Genomic DNA, 20,765 nt, shown 5'->3' on the forward strand with positions numbered 1-20,765 from the left:
AACTTTTTAATTCAGACTAGGTATTCACTATTTAAGAGTATCTTTTATCGCAAAGTATTTGTATTTTAAAAAAACATTTTGAAAATACCTATTTAGTATTTAGTATTTTAAATACAAATTTGAAAACTATATTGTATTTTGCATTTGAAATAGTATATCAAGGAAGTATTTGTATTTTGTATTTCAATACTTTTTATAAAGTATTTTTCACATCTCTGCCGCTAAGTTAGACGAGATAGAGTGCATCTATGGAGGTACGTGCGTAGACAAGACATACGTCCTATGTCTGAAATGCATTAGTACAAGAAGGACCCGAACCACAACATCATTACTTATGTGTTTATTTTAAAGAATATCTGGAGCGAATTGTTTACGGAGCTAGAGAGTGAGACGAAATTACCAGGAATGCTCCTAATGTGCAATGTAGGTACCATGCAGTCTTTACGTCACCTCCAGAATATCTTGAATTCTAGTCCAGCTGTATGTTAAGGTCAAAGAAGAAACGTTCAGTTGTGAACTAGACAAGTCAGTTATGCGCTCATGAAAGAGTTCTAAGTCAGACTGAGACACAGGTCACAGAAGACGAAGCTAATGCAGGTTTGTACTGTAAAGAGATACGGTCTATTCTGAAGGTGGCAAGCAACAACGATAGACGATATTTATGTTAATAGTTTGAAGAAAAAATAGAATGAAATATTATCAATAAATCTACCTCGAGCGTTTACATTCCCCACCTCAGATAGACCGTATCTCTTTACAGTACACAAAGATGAACAAAGGTAAAAAGAAGAACAATTCCAAACAGAATCAGAAGCTGCAAATACTTACAACACCTAGTCTATTACTATCTTGTATACCAAATTGAAAGCAATAAACATATACTTGCATTCCTATAAAGTATGTATTTTTTTGGATTCCATACTTTTAAAACTTTGGTCTACTTGGGTGGCTTACAAGTTAGTATTTCGGTTGGATATTTTGTAAACATAAAAACTATGAAAGTTACAAGAAATCAAACAAAAAATTAACTTGTAAACTGCCCAAGTAGACCTAATATTATGTAGTACGATAGTACCTACACAAACATATGCATATATAGATGTGCACGCACACGTACATAGCTAGTTTCGGATACAAAATAGAGATAGCGCTTCGAAATTAGTTTCCTTAAAATGCTCCAAAAGGGCTCTCTTTTCCTATATACATACTTTTACTCTTTGATATTAGCTCACCGATTCCACAATTAAATTATATACACGTGGACGCTAAATGAGATTCAAATATCAATATATGATTAAATTGCCAATTTCATTGTTCCGTCTGGATGGCACTTATGTGAACATTTTAAGGGCTCTCCACATTTAGGGTATGAATCTCGCGTTCTCGTGCGAAGTATATAGTATTTATTGTCGGTTTTTATATTCGCATCAAAAAGAGCACACATAAGTCAAGACAATGCGTTAGGACTTACATTACGCCTTGAGTGAGGGCTGCACCGTACTAAAGTTGCAGTCAGGTACGCCTGTCTGTTAGAGATTAAAATTTTGTCTATGAATTCCATAGACATTTCGAAGGTCATATAACGCCTGTGCTGTGCTGTGCCTGTGCCTCGCCTCGCCTGTCATTTATAATCAGTCATCACTGCTATTAAACGCATGGAGGGCGTTTCAATTATTCTAAAAAATAGTGCTTAAAAGACGGGAAGACATCGCAAATTTTTATTAGGGTCTCAAAATTGTAGATGAAGAAATAATTTCGCAATGTTTTCCACGCTCCCAAGATCATTGTTGTAAGTATATTTTAATTTAGAGTTTACATAACTTGACAGTTGTATTTATCGAATTTATGAATAAAACTGTCACAGACCAAATGATACATTTACAGGCCTTTTAGATGAGTTATTTTTTGGCTTTTGTATCTTAGTAAGTTTTGCATGCAGTGTGACTACAGAGGGCAACAACTTTGTCTAGTAGGATTCGATCTTATGCAAAATTCTCAATTAAGATTTGCCTTTAGTTATTTAGTTAAGTGTTGTACTACGAGACCGATTAGACGATCTTGTTGGTGAAAACAAAGTCTGCAGTTAAGGCTTCAAAAGTATGAACTTAGCCAGTCATACTACATCATTTTTGCTTCACTTATTTGCAGTTTTCTTTTATTTTGTTTGATATATTATAATGAACATCTAAATTTCAATACATTAGAATCTCTGGTTTTTAATTTAATATTATATTGCTGTGCCTGCTTATTAGGTATGGCATAATAAGTTTTAACATATTATATTGCTGTACCTGCTTATTAGGTGTGGCATAATAAGTTTTAACAGATTATATTTGTTAAGCAATGTTTACATAACATACAAGTTACACATCACTTTATAGATTATAATGTAAACAAAGTTGTGGTACAGTCTCAGTGCTGGTGAAAAAGTACAGGTGTATTCTGGGTAGTACAGTTATTAATAAAAAGTACAAGCTAGTAATTTAAATTGGGTGTTTGTAATTAATTGTGACTCTGATTGCAATTTATTAAGATAAATTAGTTGAGTTTATAAATGACTAATCAGAGTGTTCAGGCCAACTATTTACTAATAATTTAACATTATAGGACAGAAAAAATTCATATGATCTTTAGACTTTTTTAAAATGAGGAGAAAGGCTTTAAAATTAATATTACATGTTGCTAGATTTTGTTGGCCATTTATTTGTGTAACTAGGTGCTTTAACCAACAATATTAAAATACAGAAATATTCCATTCCACTTGTTAAAGACTGAATGATTTGTTTTCACATAAAACAGTGATAATATTACAGAATCCAAAAACCTCAACTGGTGACATAGAGTTAATAACTAATGCAAACTTGTATAAGAAAACCAAATGAGTATTAATGATAATTGGCGAATATTACTGCCAGTGGCTACTGTTTATTAATAGCTGGTCCCAAACTTACTCTGCTGGCAACCATTCACTGTGCTTTAAATTTAAATATCTATAGTAGCCGTGAAACATGCAGTTTTAGACTGTGGGCTCTGTTTACCTATATAAACAACCATGTTTACTATAAGATTTGTTATTCTGATAAGAACTCTATTTCAGGAGGTACTTTGATAATAATGACACATTTTATAAAAGGTTATTCTTTGTCTTCAAAGGGTGAGTATTATGTAAATAAACAAGATAGGATTATGCATATCCATACATAATCCTATCTTGTTGGCAAAATTTTCAATATTTTTATACAGATTCTAGAAGATTTATTGGACCTGTATAGTAGTAGTATAGTAATTTTATATCTAATCTATAGTACTGTGTGGTCTATATCAAAAGTTATTCAGAACTAAAATTGTATAGTGGCTTATGTTGTCATTACTTTAGCTCATGTTTATTTTGCATAATAATATTCATCCAGACCTAAAGGCAACTATATATGGTACAAAATTTTCCTCTATACATTTAGGTAGGTATGGTGTGCTAAAATGGTTAATTACGTAAAGCACACTGTAGCAGATATACATTTACAAGTGCTAGGTGCAGGATATAGTCATTAGTGGAAAACACACGATCAGGTGTTGTTAAATAATGAGATCAGACTAACTGTTGTTTGGTTCATGATAATGAGGTAGAGGTACATAACAGTCAGTCATCTGATCAGTCAAGGTTTCCTATAAGACTTCATCACCATCAACGATCGAGCAGCGCGAGCTCTAGACGTTCCGGTGCGTTCCATCTGAAATTCTAAGTTCATTTGCATGGGCTCATATTGTCTTGCAGTTAGAGCTCATACAGACTTGCGGTTAGGGCTCATACACATTTGCGGTTAAGAACCGTGTCGGGACGCCGCAGCGGCGCGCCCTGGGTGCATTTGCTATCGCGGTTTTAGGCTTGGTTTGACTTTTTGATTATTATAAGAGTTAGGAGCGAAAAAATACATACAAATTTAGAAAGCTCCTAACGAAAACGTTTGAATGGAGAAGCGGTTGTCCACTATCTTCTTAAGAGATTAAAAATATTGCATCGAAATAAATCACTTGCACAATTTTCAATTCATTTAATAGGTACCTGTAAAATTTGTAGCAAAAATAATTGATTAAGGTTGATATAGCTGACCGGATGCTCAAACGGCTCCATGGACCTTGCAGTATGCATTTTTCGTATGTTTGCGGCATTTGATGGATTGATTGAACTAGTCGCTTCTACTTCGTCGGCAAGAGATCGTAAAAATCGCATTGATTACAGTGAGTGACGTTTATAAACTGATCCACGGTCATTATGAGTATGCTGCTATGACTTGGCTCGTGCGCAACAACGTAAACAATTCGCCAACGAAAAAATTTGGCGCGCTTTAATTTGAGGAACGCCTTCAAACCGCAACATCTCGTTATGAAACGTTACGAGTATTCCCATCTCTTAGTCATATGTGGTGTGGAAAATTTGACTACCTTAATTAATAGGTAGCTACGGTTGCCCTTTTTCATTTAAATTTTCAACACACTGGAGATCGGAGGTAGGTTAATACTTTAGGTTCCTGTCTATAGACGATATCTAGTCGGTAGTGACACTCCTTGCAAGCAGTAGATCGCGGTTTTAAATCCCGGTTAGGACATTTATTTGTGGGTTTATCACGATTGTCGCCTAGAACTCACAGTATAAGCTTAAGCAGTAAAATTGCGCTTGCCCAGTCTCTCCTACTCCCCATTTTGGACTAAGCTGATATAAGTTATTTAGATCTGACAGAAGAGCAGTTAATAAACTCGAGCGGCATCAAAATATTTTCATTAGGTTTATTTTCGGATTACGGACATTTGACCACGTATCGAGCTTTCGGACGCAGCTTCAGCGATTGCCTATCCGTTTTCGCCGTGACTCTCATATTCTTTCTTCTTTATTCCGTATTGTTTCTTCCAAACACTCCCTGCTATCTCAAAGTCCGTTTTAAATTTCTTAACTCTGTCAGGTGCTCTCAAAATCTTCTACTTCCCCCACCCTTCTTCATCTTCAAAGGTCTACAACAATTTTTTCAGTTTTCGTGCAGTTCGGTTGTGGAATGCTCTGCCCATCAATATTAGACGTCAGTCGTGAACCAAGAGCGCCCGAGCAAATGAGTGACATACCGCCGGCATTATCTTCCTTGAAATTAAATGAACATGGCTACGAAGAGCAATTTATTAATATGTAGTTGTACTGTTGACTTTGGCATGTTAAACTTAATGGAAAAATAAGCTTATTTATTGAGAAGAGGAATAAAATGAAAGCCATTTTTTGATATACGATTGCGATCGCGATCACAACTTTGATGCTCTATAATTAGTTACAAGACACTAGTGTTTTCTAAATAGCTTTTTATATCGACACAGAAGTGATATACTTTATCTATGACAGGATTATCGATGTTCTTATTGTGCCAAGCACTAACCTTCTTCCTCCTAGCGTTGTCCCGGCATTTTGTCACGGCTAAACAACTAATCCCTTGAATTGGCGTAGGCCCTAGTTTTAACGAAAGCTACTGCCATCTGACCTTCCAACCCAACTTTGAGCCCCCAATAAGGCCTAAACTAGGCCTTATTGGGGGCTCAAAGGAGACTGGTGAATATCAAATGATATTTTGTACATAAGTTCCGAAAAACTCATTGGTACGAGTCGGGGTTTGACCCCGCGACTTCCGGATTGCAAGTCACACGCTCTTACCGCTAGGCCACCAGCGCTTCTATGCCAAGCACCATCCAAATGATTTTTATGCTAGAACTTACTGTATATTACTTGTTGCAGACACAACACAAGCTCAAGTGTTCCCAACAGAGTGCTTGCACTAGCCCTAGCGAAATGCCCTACCATTGGCGATTGCTCCTCCCCGACCCGGGCCCATCACGAGGTCACCGGGGACATATTGTGCCCCAACATGGTTCGAGGAATAGATCATCTAAAAGACCCTCGTCTTAACAAGGTGAGTTCGAAATGCATTGGTAGACCAGGAAGTTGAGATTATGTAGGAGTATAAGTAGAAACAGGTTTGAAACAGGCTATGAAAGTTTAAAAACATTACCCTAATTTAAGGTTTTTGTTTGTAAATTAGTAACTTTTGAATATCGGCTGGTAAAACAAGCTTACGATTTATCATCACATGATAACAAGTCATGAATCATGATATAAGTAACATGCCACTTGATGTAAAAGATACCACTACCCACTAGATCTAGATATTAGATATTGTTAGGTTTCTTATAAATAAATTGTAAAACCGTATCTATCAGTCTATACGTATGTGCACTTTTACGTTCGTACCAGTTACGTTTAAAGGGCGTCTGAGGACGTGAACTTAGTTCTACCTTTAGATAAGGCAGGTGTTTAGAAGGATTGTGAGGGCTTTGCCCTTTTTTAACGTTGGTACTTATTAGAATGTTTTTCGAAGAATTGCATAATATTGTGTTACGTTTCGTTGGTTTTGACTTAATGAAGTCCGTCTTAAAATAAAACTTGTCCTGACCTTGGTTTTAATAGGAAGACGTCGGTAACTCCATAATTGACTATATTTAGGCGGAACTAGAGAATAATAAATGGATACATTCCAGTTTACCTATTGACATTTTTATTGTCCACATAGTCAGATAAAACTACGAAATTAAACTATAGCGCTGCAATGCAATGTAATGCACTCTCAAGTGAAGACAGGCGTGTGTTAGATATATGAATTATATCGTAACTTTTATCTATAGAAAATACATTTCGTTGTACATATTTGGCCAATTGATCATAAACCCTATATTTCTTTTCATCTCATTATCAGTAGAAAATCTTCGCTCCCGAGATCTTTCTTTAAAAGTCTAAACATGATATAGTCACAGGGAGATAAATATGGGCTGTAAGGGGGGTGGTCGATGGCGTCGAAGCCATTTCTGGCCATGGCTAACTGTGTAGTGCGAGACGTATGCACAGGTGCATTGTCGTGTAAAGCCAGAAGCTCCTCTGCTAAGTTTGCCCCTCCTTTTTAGGGTTCCGTAGTCAACTAGGAACCCTTATAGTTTCGCCATGTCCGTCCGTCTGTCTGTCTCTCCGAGGCTTTTCTCCGTGGTCGTTAGTGCTAGAAAGCTGAAATTTGGCATGGATGTATAAATCAATAAAGCCGACAAAGTCGTACAATAAAATCTAAAAATTTAATTTTTTTAGGGTGTAGGGGATACACGTTAAGTGGGGGTGAATATTTTTTTTCGCTTCAACCCTAGAGTGTGGGGTATCGTTAGAAAGGTCTTTCAAAACTAATGGGGGCTTTCAAGAAACATTTTTTGATTAAGTAAATATATATAAAAATGTGCCCCCCCCCCCTCTAACTTTTGCCATACCATTTGCCATTTGCTTAACCATAGGTCCAAAAAATATGAAAAAAATCGTGGAAGTAGAGCTTAAGAAATACATTAAATGAAAACTATAGCGGACATGATCAGTTTAGCTGTTTTTGAGTTATCGCAAAAAGTTTTCCCTTCATAGTAAAAAGACTTGCTTTAATTAGGTACTGATTATGAAAATTTGCCTATTTGTTTTACTCGGGTGAAAGGTACCGTTTCATCCCTTGGTTAACAATTTACTATACTTTAAGCTCCAGTTTAGCTTATTGTGACGGAAGAGTAACTACGGAACCCTACCCTGAGCGTGGCCCAACATGCTCTTGGCCGGTTTTTTTCTTTTATGGCGTCGCTCAGCTGCACATTTTTGCACTTTTAAAAAAATCATCAAAGTAGGTAATTTTAAAGACTCGATATACCTATTTTTCCTTTCAGGGCCTCGCCTTCACATTAGAAGAACGGCAATATCTCGGCATCCATGGCCTCTTAGCTGCCAAGTTCAAAACGCAAGAAGAACAACTGGATATCTGCAGGATTTCTATAGACAGATACGAAGACAATTTGAACAAATACCTCTACCTCGTCGAGTTACAGGTGACTAAGAGTGATCAAGGTACCACTACTTTATCATTTTGTTTTTAAGGATTTGGCCATGGTGGCAGGAGAGAGCTAACGGTTGTGTGGTTATTATACAACAATTAATTGTATTAAACAACGGTGTGGGTACGATGCAATGAAGCCATAGTATGCTTCATGGTATTTGATCGTATGCAATCATTGGATGATTAATTTTATATAAGAAGTTATTTATTACCAAATTTAGTACTTTTGTCATAATGTACCTATCAACTAATGGTTCGTTTCACCATTTACAGACTAAGTATTACCTAGAATGTTTATCATAGGACGAATTCCTAATATCCATGATTATGCAACACCATGCAAGGAAAACTTATTTTTTATTTACCTTCCTGCTCAACACACTCTTTAATATGTTGACGTATATTGGACGTCATTTACAATAAAAATAAATAAATGCACGAATACATAAATAAGTCGATATTGTGGTGGAGGAAAAAACTGATTTATTACTGACACAAGTACTTACTTACATTATTAACAGTTAACTAATAGAAATATCTTCAATTTATCTACTGCAGATTATATGGTAAAGGGAACCCAGAAACAATTATTGTATTTAATCGATGTTTATGCTAATAGCTACATCATTCCGCATTTATTGACAATTGTGTATTTACGATTTATGTACCAACTGCTCGTCAACTATAATAACATTAATAACTAGACACGAATAGGTATAATTAGAAATGTAATTGATCACGAATAACATTATGCAGTTTTGGTTGCAAATGAAAAATCAAAAAATATGTTACTCATCTATTGTGAAGTTTGTCTTAGACTTTGAAAATAAATTTTAAGCGCTCTTTGGAATTCATATCGATTGGACATAAAAAATAATATAGAAACCCCTTTACACAGTGATTTTAAAATGTTGCAGGACAGGAATGAGAAGCTATTCTTCAGGCTTCTCTCGGAGAACGTTGAGAAATACCTGCCGATTGTTTATACACCGACCGTGGGTTTAGCTTGCCAGAGATTTGGCCTCATCTACAGAAGACCTAGAGGTCTATTCATTACAATCAACGATAAAGGACATATTTTCAACATCCTTAAAAATTGGTAAGTGAACTAACGTTACTTGATGAAACTAAACACTTACTCTTGTGCACTCTCCTACTTCTACAACAGGTAACAACAGCGAATGATATTATAAGGTTACATATAAATAAATTCCTAATTATTTTAGGCCGGAACCAGACGTTAGAGCCATTGTATTCACTGACGGTGAAAGAATCTTAGGTCTTGGTGACCTCGGAGCCTATGGCATGGGCATTCCTGTGGGAAAGCTGTCGCTGTACACTGCCCTAGCTGGCATTAAACCTCATCAGTGCTTGCCCATCACGTTGGACGTTGGAACTAACAACCAGGTACCTGTATATTTGCAGTCTTTTTACGATATTCCCTTACAAACGGATCTAAAATTGATTGATCAGTATTATGAGGGGATGATAATTGAAACATTAAGTTGCAGTGACATGTGGATTCTATGACAAATGCGATCAATGTCTTCTAGAAAAATACTTAAACCTACCTTAACAGAAGTTTTAAAACCAGTTTTTAATATTGTTTTTGTAGGATCTCCTAGAAGATCCTCTTTACATTGGTCTGAGGCAGAAACGCGTCCGTGGCAAGGAGTATGACGATTTTATCGACGAATTCATGGAAGCCTGTGTCCAAAAATACGGGCAAAATACTTTGCTCCAGGTGAGTTTAAGGGGCTGGCAATAGCTGAGGCTGGGGCTCCAATTGAGGGGGGATTTAAATCTTCTCGGGTCAGAGGTGTAGGGTTAGAGCCGGTGTAGCTTTATTTGACGTTACCATAAGCGCATTGTAATATGCCTACTTGAATAATAAACTATCTTTATCATTATCTGAATTCGATCAGTGTCTCTTTGAACAAAAGAGAAATAGAAGCACGTATGTATTAGATTAGTGGGCGGCCACAGGTTGCGAAATTTGAAAACTGATAAATAAAAATGCGCGCTACTTGAGTAATTAATATGAATAACTATCTTCTTATTATGTTGAGATTGTTGTCTTTTAAAAAAACATAAAAAGTCATCAAGGCATACAGTGGATTAAAGATTTTAAGACACCAAGTCGGAAAGAAATCTGAATTATTATCTATCGAACCGATTTCGTTCAGTCGTGTATTGAATTCAGCTACGGTCTTGGAATAAAATTAATATTATAACATTCGAATATACAATGTAGATTAGTCACAGTCACGTAGCACGCCGAACAATCTTACGCCAGCACGGCTACCACGAGTTTGCATTTCACATTTATGTTAGGGATTGCGTGAACCCGAGCGCATTCCCTCATTATCGCACCAATTCATCAGTGCGAGCGAGTTGTGTCAACTCGTGGTACGGCTACAAGTGCCCTTAGTAGTACGGCTCATTTCCCTATTAGCAAATTTGTAAAGTATATTCCCATCCGGAAGAAAACATGAAACTTAGCATGCATTGTTGAAATTAGGTTGAGTGAGCCACTGTATGCGGCTTTTTTTCTACCGAGCCACTCCTCCCTCCTTGATCTTACTTACATTGATTTGTCCCTAGACAAGTTCCGATACAATCTTCTCCACGTCCCATGTGGAGTTTGTGCAAACATTACCGGACCGAATCTAATATTTAAACCAAATAAAGCGTGCTGGATGTCTGAATAACGTAATAAAGAGTGACGTACTGCAAAGGATGTTACATAAACGTTCATTCACGCTGTGACAGATGGTAATGACCTTGTAAAAGAATCTAAACTTTACGCTATTGATTCAGAGCATGTTTTCAAACAATAATGAAAGATAAACTGATATGACTTTGCAGGTGATTTGTTTACATAACAACGTGTAATATTAGTTATGTATTTAAAATATCACCTGTACGTCAGAGTCAATACTGGCGATAACGATAAGAGACTTACAGTAAACCCTCGTTAACTCGAACCTCGATAAGGCGAAATCCTCGTTTGTTAACATGAAATAAAATGCAATTTTCTTCTCTACAAAGCCCCAAACCGCCATAACTCGAAATATTCAACCGTATTAAGATAAAGTAAACATCGGTTCCCTTCACGGTTATTCAGTTTTTTCTACCTCTAAGTGTAACTCGAAAAGTGTAATTTGACCCCTATAATTTGAGACACTAGATGTATTGTTTTTTACTCACAAAAAACCTCTGTAACTCGAACTGTACTTTACGCGTTTGTATTATTACCTCTCTGATATGGATTTTTCATTCGTTTCACGTCTGTAACTCGAAACCTCTTTAAAATGAACAAATACCTTTGGATTTATTAATGTCGATACCCTCTATAAGACGAAAACTCGTTAACACTAACTTTTTAGCGTTTCCTTGACTCGTGGTATCGAGGTTCTACTGTATATGTTATCCGAATAACTGGCTGCTTACCTGGACAGCGCAGATTGTAATACTTGATAATCTGTAAGATAAGTTAGATATGTGTAGTTAAGTACTTTGATTGACGTCATAACAAGAATATTTGGTGATAAAATAAAAATAAACACTGGAGCCAAATTGAAGACAATTTATAACTTCCATAGAAAGACATCCAAATTATTCATAAAACTTTATAAGCTTCAATTAGTTAATTCATATTTTACCTCTTTCATACAAATAGGTACATAGGTTAAAATGTCAGATTAATACAAACGATTAATAGCTAATTAAAGCTTGTAGTGCGTTTATGAACTAGGCCATAAAACTTACGAGTAGAACTTTTTATATTAACAATATGTGACCTAGTGGAAATGCATTAATTTTATCAATTGACAATGATTTACAATTTTTTATTTGTTTGAGAACTACGCTTCCACGATTGGATTTAGATTTCTGTTACTATGTAGATGATATGTGAGTCTTCCTCACGCTACAAGCGTGATCCAACCTGACCTGTGGCGTCGTTGATAGTATTTCAAAAATAGTCAATAATTATCAAATATATGCCCGAACATAACTTAAATAGCTAATTCTCGATCGATATTCAAAGAAATGCTAATTGAAATCCAATTTTGTACTTAGTATGATCTAAGTGTTTTTTTTATGAATTAGTGTTTGGAAAAATAATTTTGCTAGGAATAATAAGCTCGCTAAATATAATTCACTAAATAATTTTTATCGATAATAATCGTATAGCTCTCACACCGAAAGTAGTTTTTGACGGTTAGGGACAGCATTTAACAAAGCTGCAAATTACGAGTAAACAAGTGTAAATTGTTAACGTGAATGTATTTGGCATACGCCAGCTAGATTAATGTGAAATGCCTTGTCCTGTTTTGTCAGTTTATACTTGTAAAATTGCAATTTGTAGCATTATAAAATGACCACAATCGGGTCCTGTAAGACGCTTTGGTACGGTACCGTATAATAAAGCAACGAATGTATTTCAGTTTGAAGACTTCGCCCTTCTGAACGCAGGGCGCTTGCTAGAGAAGTACCGCAATAAGTACTGCACGTTTAACGACGACATCCAAGGCACGGCCAGCGTGGCTGTTGCGGGTCTGATGGCCGCCGTGCGCATCACCAAGAGGAAGCTCAGCGAGAACATCTATATGTTCCTTGGCGCAGGCTCTGTAAGTTAAAGTAAACTCAAAAGTTAAAGTAGGTAACCAATTTAATCAACTTACTAAACTCATCAATATAGTGAAGGGAAAAAGCGTTAGGTATGTATCGCTCAGTATATATTCTTGTTTAGAACAGCACTTTTGAGGCAAACAGAGTTCCACAGAATTCACGTTTAAGTGTTAATAGTACCAAGGTCACAGACAAGCAAAAAAGGCGGAAAGTCGTTCCGCCGTTTGTAAAATAGAACAGAAATAAATTGGCAGTGCCGAGTACCGATGTATGTATGTATTGGATTAGCATGATCGTTTTACTCTTACTCATCTGTTATTTTTATATTTAAGCTTGTACCTAAAAGATGTGATTTTCGTAATATAAAATATCCGGATGAAGTACTTACAAACATTTTTTACAATAAGATCATGCTTTGAAAAAAGGAGTTAAGAGGAGCACAATAATAAATTGCCTACTCTTTGCATACAGGCCGCCAACGGCATCGCAAACTTGACCGTCGCCGCGATGATGCAAGAAGGTCTGACGGAGCAGCAGGCGCGCGATCGCGTGTACATGTTCGACATCGACGGGCTGCTGTCCACGAAGCGCGAGGGCGGAGTGCCGCCGCATGCGACAGCGTTCGGCAAGAACATCGAGCCGGAGAAGGACTTCGCGGCCGCTGTCGCTAAGATCAAACCTAGCTGTCTTATTGGTGTGTATTAACAAATTTATACAAGATGTAAGAGCGAATGACGGAGCTGCAGGCGCGTCTATATGTTTGACGATGCCGTCAGTTGTCTTGATAGCTGGTATGTGTCGTCGAATCAGTAAGACGCGTGGAATTACTTCCACGGGACTGTATGAAAAGCAATCGACGCGCGGTATTTTTTATGAAAACTTTGGCAAAAATATATACACCCACGCAATATTAAGTGCACTAACGTAATTTTAAAATAGATTGTTGGCAAATACTGGCGTGAGGTAGGTTGCAAACTAGCTTTCTCCGCTATTTTCTCGGTTTAAAAGAATCCGATAATTGTCATATTGTAAAACATACAACGGAGAAAAACAACCTAGTAAAAAATAGTAGCCACAAAATGGTCAGCTGAAGAGGATGATGCCATTATCATTGAAGTATAGACACATTTTCTGTTACCTTTAATATCATACCTTTATCTGTTTAACAAGTTGTGTCAATAAACGCGTAAGACATCTTTGTTAAGAAGTAGAGCGCGGCTAATGGACTGAGTGATGTCTTACTTTGATGTGGAAATTCAGAACGACTGGCGTTTTCATTTGTTGTCAGCCTAGAAGTCAGTCAAACTTGACTACTTACTTTAAATAGGTAATCTGAATATTAAAAGACTAGTTCTTTCACTGTATTTAGTATGCTATATTACAGTAAAAAAAAAAAGATAAATTTACGTTAATGGGGGTTGCTTAAGTCTGGTCTAACAACTCAGAACCGAACTAAACCAATTCAGGTTGTACCTTGAAATTTGAAACATAGTCATTCCTATTCTAAGAAACGATTTTTTGAAATTCACGGGTGTAAGTAATGAAAATGGCGATTAAAGTTTTTAACTGCCTATTATTGTGTTGCTAACAACACGTTATGCAACAGGTATATGCGTCAGCAAACTAGATAAATTATGAATACGTGTTTATTTTCAGGTTGCTCGACGGTGGGTGGGTCGTTCACGACGGAGATTCTGAAGCAGATGGCGAAGAACACCGACAGGCCCGTCATCTTCGCGCTGTCCAACCCCACGAGCAAGGCGGAGTGCACCGCGCAGGCGGCTTATGATCATACTGATGTGAGGACATTTTTATATAAGCATAATTGATTGTAAGTTTATTTTATATTATTTATCTGAAATGCTTCAGTTTTTAGATCTACATGAAATTAATGTCAATGGTAGAGTATGCACAAGTATTTAATTTATTTTATTTTCTCTAAATATATTTTCGTATTTTTACAAGCTGTAAGGCTTGTCCTCGAGATCTATATTCGAGGGCAACGCTATAAAAGTTTGTAGCAATTCATAAGCTCAATAAACATATGAACTGTGTTATACCGTCATATCAGCGCAGGGAATAAAACCTTGGTAATATATCGTTGCAGGGTAAATGCGTGTATGCGTCCGGTTCGCCGTTCCCCCCCGTGAAGTTCGGCAACAAGGAGTACCTCACGGGACAGGGCAACAACTCGTACATCTTCCCCGGCGTCGCGCTCGGTGTCATCGCCACACAGACGCACCACATCCCCGAGGCTATGTTCCTCACCGCTGCCAGGGTATGTACACCCAGTCGCTAAATTGCATGACCACATTATGAATCAATTCATTCATAATTCATAACGTGGCCATGCAATTTTGCAGCTCGTTTTACTTAGTGTTAGCCGAACATGTCGTTTTTAATTGTTGTCGGCGTATACATTGAGTTAAACATGATTGGAAAGTGTTATAGTACATTGTAGGAGAGGCCGGAAAACCGCTCAAAGTTGGACGAGTGAGTTTGAGTTGCTCAAATAATACGAGTCCATCTTTAGCGTTTCAGGCCGAGGCATTACATAGTGCTTTTCACGGCTACTGCGAGGAAATAAGAAAACATGTGCATGACTATAAGTACTTTAATAGAAATTAATATTTATATTGGCGTGAGGACAATTGTTGAAAGAAAGGGATGTAGTTTTGCCAGGAACATTTATATTCTCTTCACTAGAAGGACTCATTTTTATAGCGTAGATACGTGTTTCTTGTATTTTTTAATCAAACACAATTTACTCCATCCAATTCAGTAAGTATTTTCCGATCCCGCCTTTTTACTTTTTTTATCACTTTTAAGAGGCGTTTTTCTGTTGTTTGCTTCAAACCGACTCTAAACTTAGAAGCGTTTTTGCTAAAAAACCACAAACAGATACAAAAGTAAAAACGCCCAAAGTGTGAACTGAATGGTTTTCATGTTTCTTTTTTTTTTAAACAAGTAATTAGTCCTATAAATAACCTAATTTCATTTTTGAAGGGAAAAGTTGCGCCAATAAAAGACTTTTTACTCACACCAATGACAGATGATGATAACAATGATCACCAATGGCAGATCATGATAACAATGAAACATTGTATTAGTGGTGGTTCAGGTGCTTGGTTTTAGACCATCTATTGCCTCATTTCCAAACAGTGGCGTGAAAAGATTTTAGTAGCATATAATATCGGGTCAAGAATGAGATGTATGTAAAAATAAGACAAGATATATTGAATCATATTCATATTTATTTCGTAAATGATACATTACACGTCGACACATTAACACATAAGATTAACACTTAATACATTTCGATCATTAGGTATTCAAATCAAATCAAATTCGGTTACGCCTTATTTTCACCCTTGTCTAATTTTTACCCCACTTGACTAGCCCGAGTGAAACAACCCAATGCAGCACCGCGAGAACATTGTCCTAGGTGGCGCTGAATACTTTTCTCGATAAAGTAATATTATTTCATGAATATTTTATTTATTTTATTTCAGACTCTAGCTAACTTTGTTAGTGAGGCGGATTTGAGCCTTGGACGTATTTACCCGCCGCTATCCCAAGTGAAAGAAGTGTCTCTTCAGATCGCAATTGAAGTCGCCAAGATGGCTTACGATGAAGGTACGTGAAATAAATGTCTTTCATTATACAGATGACCCAAAAAATTACTTATTTCCTTTTTTAATCCTACAGAAAATATACATATATAATATATAATATACGCTGTTACATGTACGTGTACCAATGGAGCGTGTGTGCGCGCACAGATTTTGTGGATACAAGTACCTATTACTTCGTCTAAAGCATTTAACCCTTAATTTCTCGATTTATTATTTTTAATTGAAATTGATAGAAGAGAGTTGGTTTTATAGTACCAATATTTTAGATAAACGTGGATATTTTGTTTAAGAAGGTACAAATGCGTTTTGCATGTGTTTTGCTTAAATATTTATTGCCTGACATCAAATTAACATATTGATATAATTAATAAATACTTTTTTTTTAATAATCGATATCAAAATAAAATACAAACAACAAACCTCTAAAAAGGAAAAATCATTCCTTCTAAAGGAATCATCAATACTAGTTACACTGATTTTGAATTAGTGAGCCCTTATGGGCTATATCTACAATATTCTTTCTTTGTAATAACTATTTCAAATAGTTTTTGTTACTTAATATAAAATGTGTTGTGCCCATTTTTCTCAGTGTGCCGAGATATTTTTTATCGGATGTAATGGTTTGTTTGTTTTTTTTTGTTTGTTGGTAACTTGTTCCAAAAGATGATCTTTCATTTTGTGTAATTTTTTGTTGAGTAGATCGTATTGTAATTAGGTACTTATTGCAGTTTAGATCAGTCGAAAGTGTTGTCACAATGAAATGATAGAAATTGCGTAGATGATGGTTTACATGAATATTATTTGTATGTCAGTATATTACATATTTTAGTGTATATTTGTGAATTATTTAGGTAGGTACTTCGTTTTTTTCTATACATATCTCTCGTTACATTACAGGTTTAGCGTCATTGTATCCAGAACCAAAAGACCTCTCCAAACATGTCGAAAGCCAAATCTACGATTTTAACTACGAGAGCGCCATGCCGGAAGTCTGGCAATGGAAACCCGAAGAAACGTTCAACGTCCGACCTATCCAGCCCGTTCCCAAAAACATCTAAACGCGGTAAACTTGTTATGAACTAGCCGGTTTACTTGTCTCTAACGCATTTTTCTTACTTTTCAGTAACATGTTTTGCATGAGCATTAAGTTTAATAATATGACAATAGCGAATCAATAATGCAAATGCGGTACGTATACCTAATGACTTATATGAAAAGTATTACCCATTTATTACTAATTTAAAAAAAGTACCCACTACAAGTAACCTTTATATGTAAGTATTTATTTTCAAGTAGTAAACTAGTTGTTGCTATGTATACTAGCACTTGCAGAAGTTTGTAGCATTAGGAAACAAAGTTCAAATATGTGTATTTATATTCATTGTATGAATATCGTATCGTGATGCCTTTCTACGGTACGTATTCCAACTAGCGCGATTTTAATTAAGTTATTGATCCCAGTAAATTTGTTCCAAGGGAATGGTCTGTTTTGTGTGTCGCTATGAATTATTATTATTAAGTTATGATACTATCGAAGTCAGATGCTTTCCTCTAACTCTGACTGCTAAAAAATAAAAATATGCCTGACGCTGCTCAGGCGTAAATATTATATGTACATAGTAGGAACTCTCTTACTGTCGCGTGGTGTTAGAGTTAAATATGGTTTTATGTCGTCGACACGATAATCTTGTCCATAACTTGACTATATGTATTTTTAATGAAGGGCGCAGTTAATTATGTTACAAATCAAATACAACAAGCACACAGATATGTGTATAGTTCAGTTACATATGTATTAAAGCGCTAGATGGGAATCGTACCAGCTTCGATTACACATAATATTATTAAACAATACATAGTATTTCAAAAAGTACTTAGTATATCATGTTCATAGTTGAAATCGGATGTAGAATTTATTATTGTTTTATTTGTGACTAAATGGAATGTTATTGAATATTTATTAAGCACCTATTGACTATCAAGTTTGTAAAACCATTAACATTTTTGGATGTGTGGAATTGTATCAACTATACGATTATGTATTGATTATGTGACATACGTAATTATTTCATCGTTAAAATCCATGTCATTCTGATGAATGTTGTGAGCGTTATTAAACAATAGGTAATACGTAGTAAATTAAATATGACCTTAAAAAGAAAACTCTAGTCACTGCAGCATAAAAAAGTGTCGTGCAACAATGCAGGTCGTCATGTGTTTAATGCATTTTCTTATTTTTGTTACAAGTTTCGTCATCGAAATGAAGTATTTGGTAAAAGGTACCGACGACATAAATGACAGTTTTATTAGCATATATCATAAAGCATTTATTCGATATGTCATCATCAAGGTCTCATTTAACAGAAAACGTAATGCATAGGTACGATAAGTTTTCATGCATAGGTACGATGATAATGATTATTATCAAACCTAAGAATAAATATGTCTATCACCAATATATTGTCATCAAAATATCTACTATTATTACTTAAATGTACTACCTATGTTACATTTGTGTCTACCCACTACCCAAAAGGTAATGGTAAAATGGTATGGCGGTATCTCCCGGTGGTGAAATCTAAACATCTCGACTCGTATATATAAATTTAGCGTTTTCTGCCTGGTGGGACCTAAATTAAACACTAATGAAATAATGCACTAAATTGTCTCCACTACTCGAACGCGTTATTATTTATTATTTTATTACATCATTACCTACTTATGAGTGTGATTAGTTTACCTATTTATTTATATTTTCGGTTAAATTATTAATATTAATCATTTAGGTATCTAAAGTTTGCCTTACTGATTATCAGTGTTACAAGTATGCACACCAAGTAAAGAAAAGATGCTTACGCGCCTGTTCTTATCTCTATTGCACACGCTCCATTATATTGTTGTCCTGCTCGTACAGTGTCATTAACCATCGACTTCATGGGCGAGACAGCAATTAATTACGCGCGTGCGATGGAGAAATTTCTCGTGCTTAGCGTCCGTTCTTTATACCAAGACGCATAATATGTAATGTGATAAAAATTCACTTTAATCCTAAAACAAACACACAAGTGGTCTCAATTTTATAACAAAGTGTTTTAATATTAAAATGTTATTCATGAACACACATGTATTTTAAGCAAGGAATATCATCATATATTATGGTCATCTACTCATAAAAATTACCTGCTATTTAGTTTTCCTGAACGTATTCGAGTAGTGCTGAAACCTAATTGCTACGTACGAAAACATATACATATTTATACACGTGTATAGTGTAAATTCATATTAGAATTAAAATTTACGAATTTGATTTCGTTTAGTATTATTTTTTATGTTCAGTATTTGACAACAGTGAGACTTGTTCTTCGCAGGGCGAAACATTTACCTCTTTAACCCTATTTGTAAGTATTACAATGTCATAATTTATTTTTAATTAGGTTCGTATCTGTCGATACAAAGTGATATGTTGCTGTGACGATGTATGATAAAATGATTTTACTGTACGATTTTGTAGAAATTGTTTTGGATCGACGACGGTTTGCATGTAATTGACATCAAGAAAATAAATTAAAATAAAAAATTTCATCGACGAGGTGAAGTCAGCCATAGGCAACATTCACTTGTTTTTTCGTCAATTAATCATTTTGGACTTACACAAGGATCCTATTTACATTATAGCGACGTAGATCAATTTTATGAATTATTTTACGTATACCTCTTTTGCAATTTTATCACAGGTTTATTGTTTAGGTCTGTGTAGTTAAAAAATTGTTGCATACAATTATGGATGTTACTAAATAAACATGTTCTAAACAATAATTGTTGTTTTATTTGTACATATCTTATGTTATGAGGTTTGAGAGGTTTGTATTATACGTTTGTTACAAATCATAAATGTAGGTGATAAACGCCAGTGTGCCAAGGCCTTTGTGTAACATATTGTTCAGGCTATTTATATTTATGACGTATGACGTGAAATGATAATAATTAACTAACAAGGAAGGGTACCCAACTGTCCGACTCCGATTTGATTCATTTTGATATATGTTATAGAGTAGTCTAAAATAACGGACACGTATTTTTTTTTAGCTGCCCAAAGTCAACCTGTTAGGAGAAAATGGCCTTCAAAGTACTAAAAAGTTACTAAATCTTCTAACTCCTATAGAAAGTGATGCTCAAGCAACTTGCTAGTTAATGGCTGGTTTGAGTATATGTTTAAAGCAGCAAAAAATAATGAGCACGTGTTTTGTTATATCTGCTTAAACTCAAGTTTTCCTAAAAAAATACCTGTCTTTATGTGTAACTTTAGCGATAAGATATTATAAAACTTCGAATGTCGATTTTTTTTGCTGCTTTCAAACATATACTCAAACCAGCCATTAACTAGCAAGTTGCTTGAGCATCACTTTCTATAGGAGTTAGAAGATTTAGTAACTTTTTTGTACTTTGAAGGCCATTTTCTCCTAACAGGTTGACTTTGGGCAGCTAAAAAAAATACGTGTCCGTTATTTTAGAATACTCTATAACATATATCAAAATGAATCAAATCGGAGTCGGACAG

The 20,765-nt window shown here is 35.5% G+C and overlaps 1 protein-coding gene across 2 annotated transcripts; it reads left to right on the forward strand.

The window, feature by feature from the left end:
- The first annotated feature begins 1,609 nt into the window (after positions 1–1,609).
- Positions 1,610–20,023, forward strand: LOC133516141 (NADP-dependent malic enzyme). Of its 2 annotated transcripts, none has more exons than XM_061848916.1 (12): positions 1,610–1,789; positions 5,768–5,942; positions 7,771–7,929; positions 8,855–9,036; positions 9,164–9,344; positions 9,553–9,681; positions 12,389–12,571; positions 13,044–13,266; positions 14,229–14,371; positions 14,680–14,850; positions 16,085–16,208; positions 17,105–20,023. In XM_061848916.1, exons 1-12 carry the CDS (start codon positions 1,761–1,763, stop codon positions 17,263–17,265), a joined length of 1,860 nt encoding a protein of 619 aa, XP_061704900.1. In that variant the 5' UTR covers positions 1,610–1,760; the 3' UTR covers positions 17,266–20,023. The 2 variants fall into 2 exon arrangements, with proteins under 2 accessions (XP_061704900.1, XP_061704901.1); XM_061848917.1 differs by lacking the exon at positions 1,610–1,789 and adding an exon at positions 4,369–4,505.
- Positions 20,024–20,765: the final 742 nt, after the last annotated feature.

The sequence above is a fragment of the Cydia pomonella genome, chromosome 3 (genome assembly GCF_033807575.1).
Source record: "Cydia pomonella isolate Wapato2018A chromosome 3, ilCydPomo1, whole genome shotgun sequence".
NCBI lineage: Eukaryota > Metazoa > Arthropoda > Insecta > Lepidoptera > Tortricidae > Cydia > Cydia pomonella.

Bases quoted from the DNA above. Each gene is read 5' to 3' on its own strand.
- LOC133516141 (XM_061848916.1), top strand. From the start codon at position 1,761: ATGTTTTCCACGCTCCCAAGATCATTGTT. The intron at 9,345-9,552 runs GTACCTGTATAT...TTGTTTTTGTAG, and splicing joins ACGTTGGAACTAACAACCAG to GATCTCCTAGAAGATCCTCT. The intron at 14,372-14,679 runs GTGAGGACATTT...ATATCGTTGCAG, and splicing joins CGGCTTATGATCATACTGAT to GGTAAATGCGTGTATGCGTC.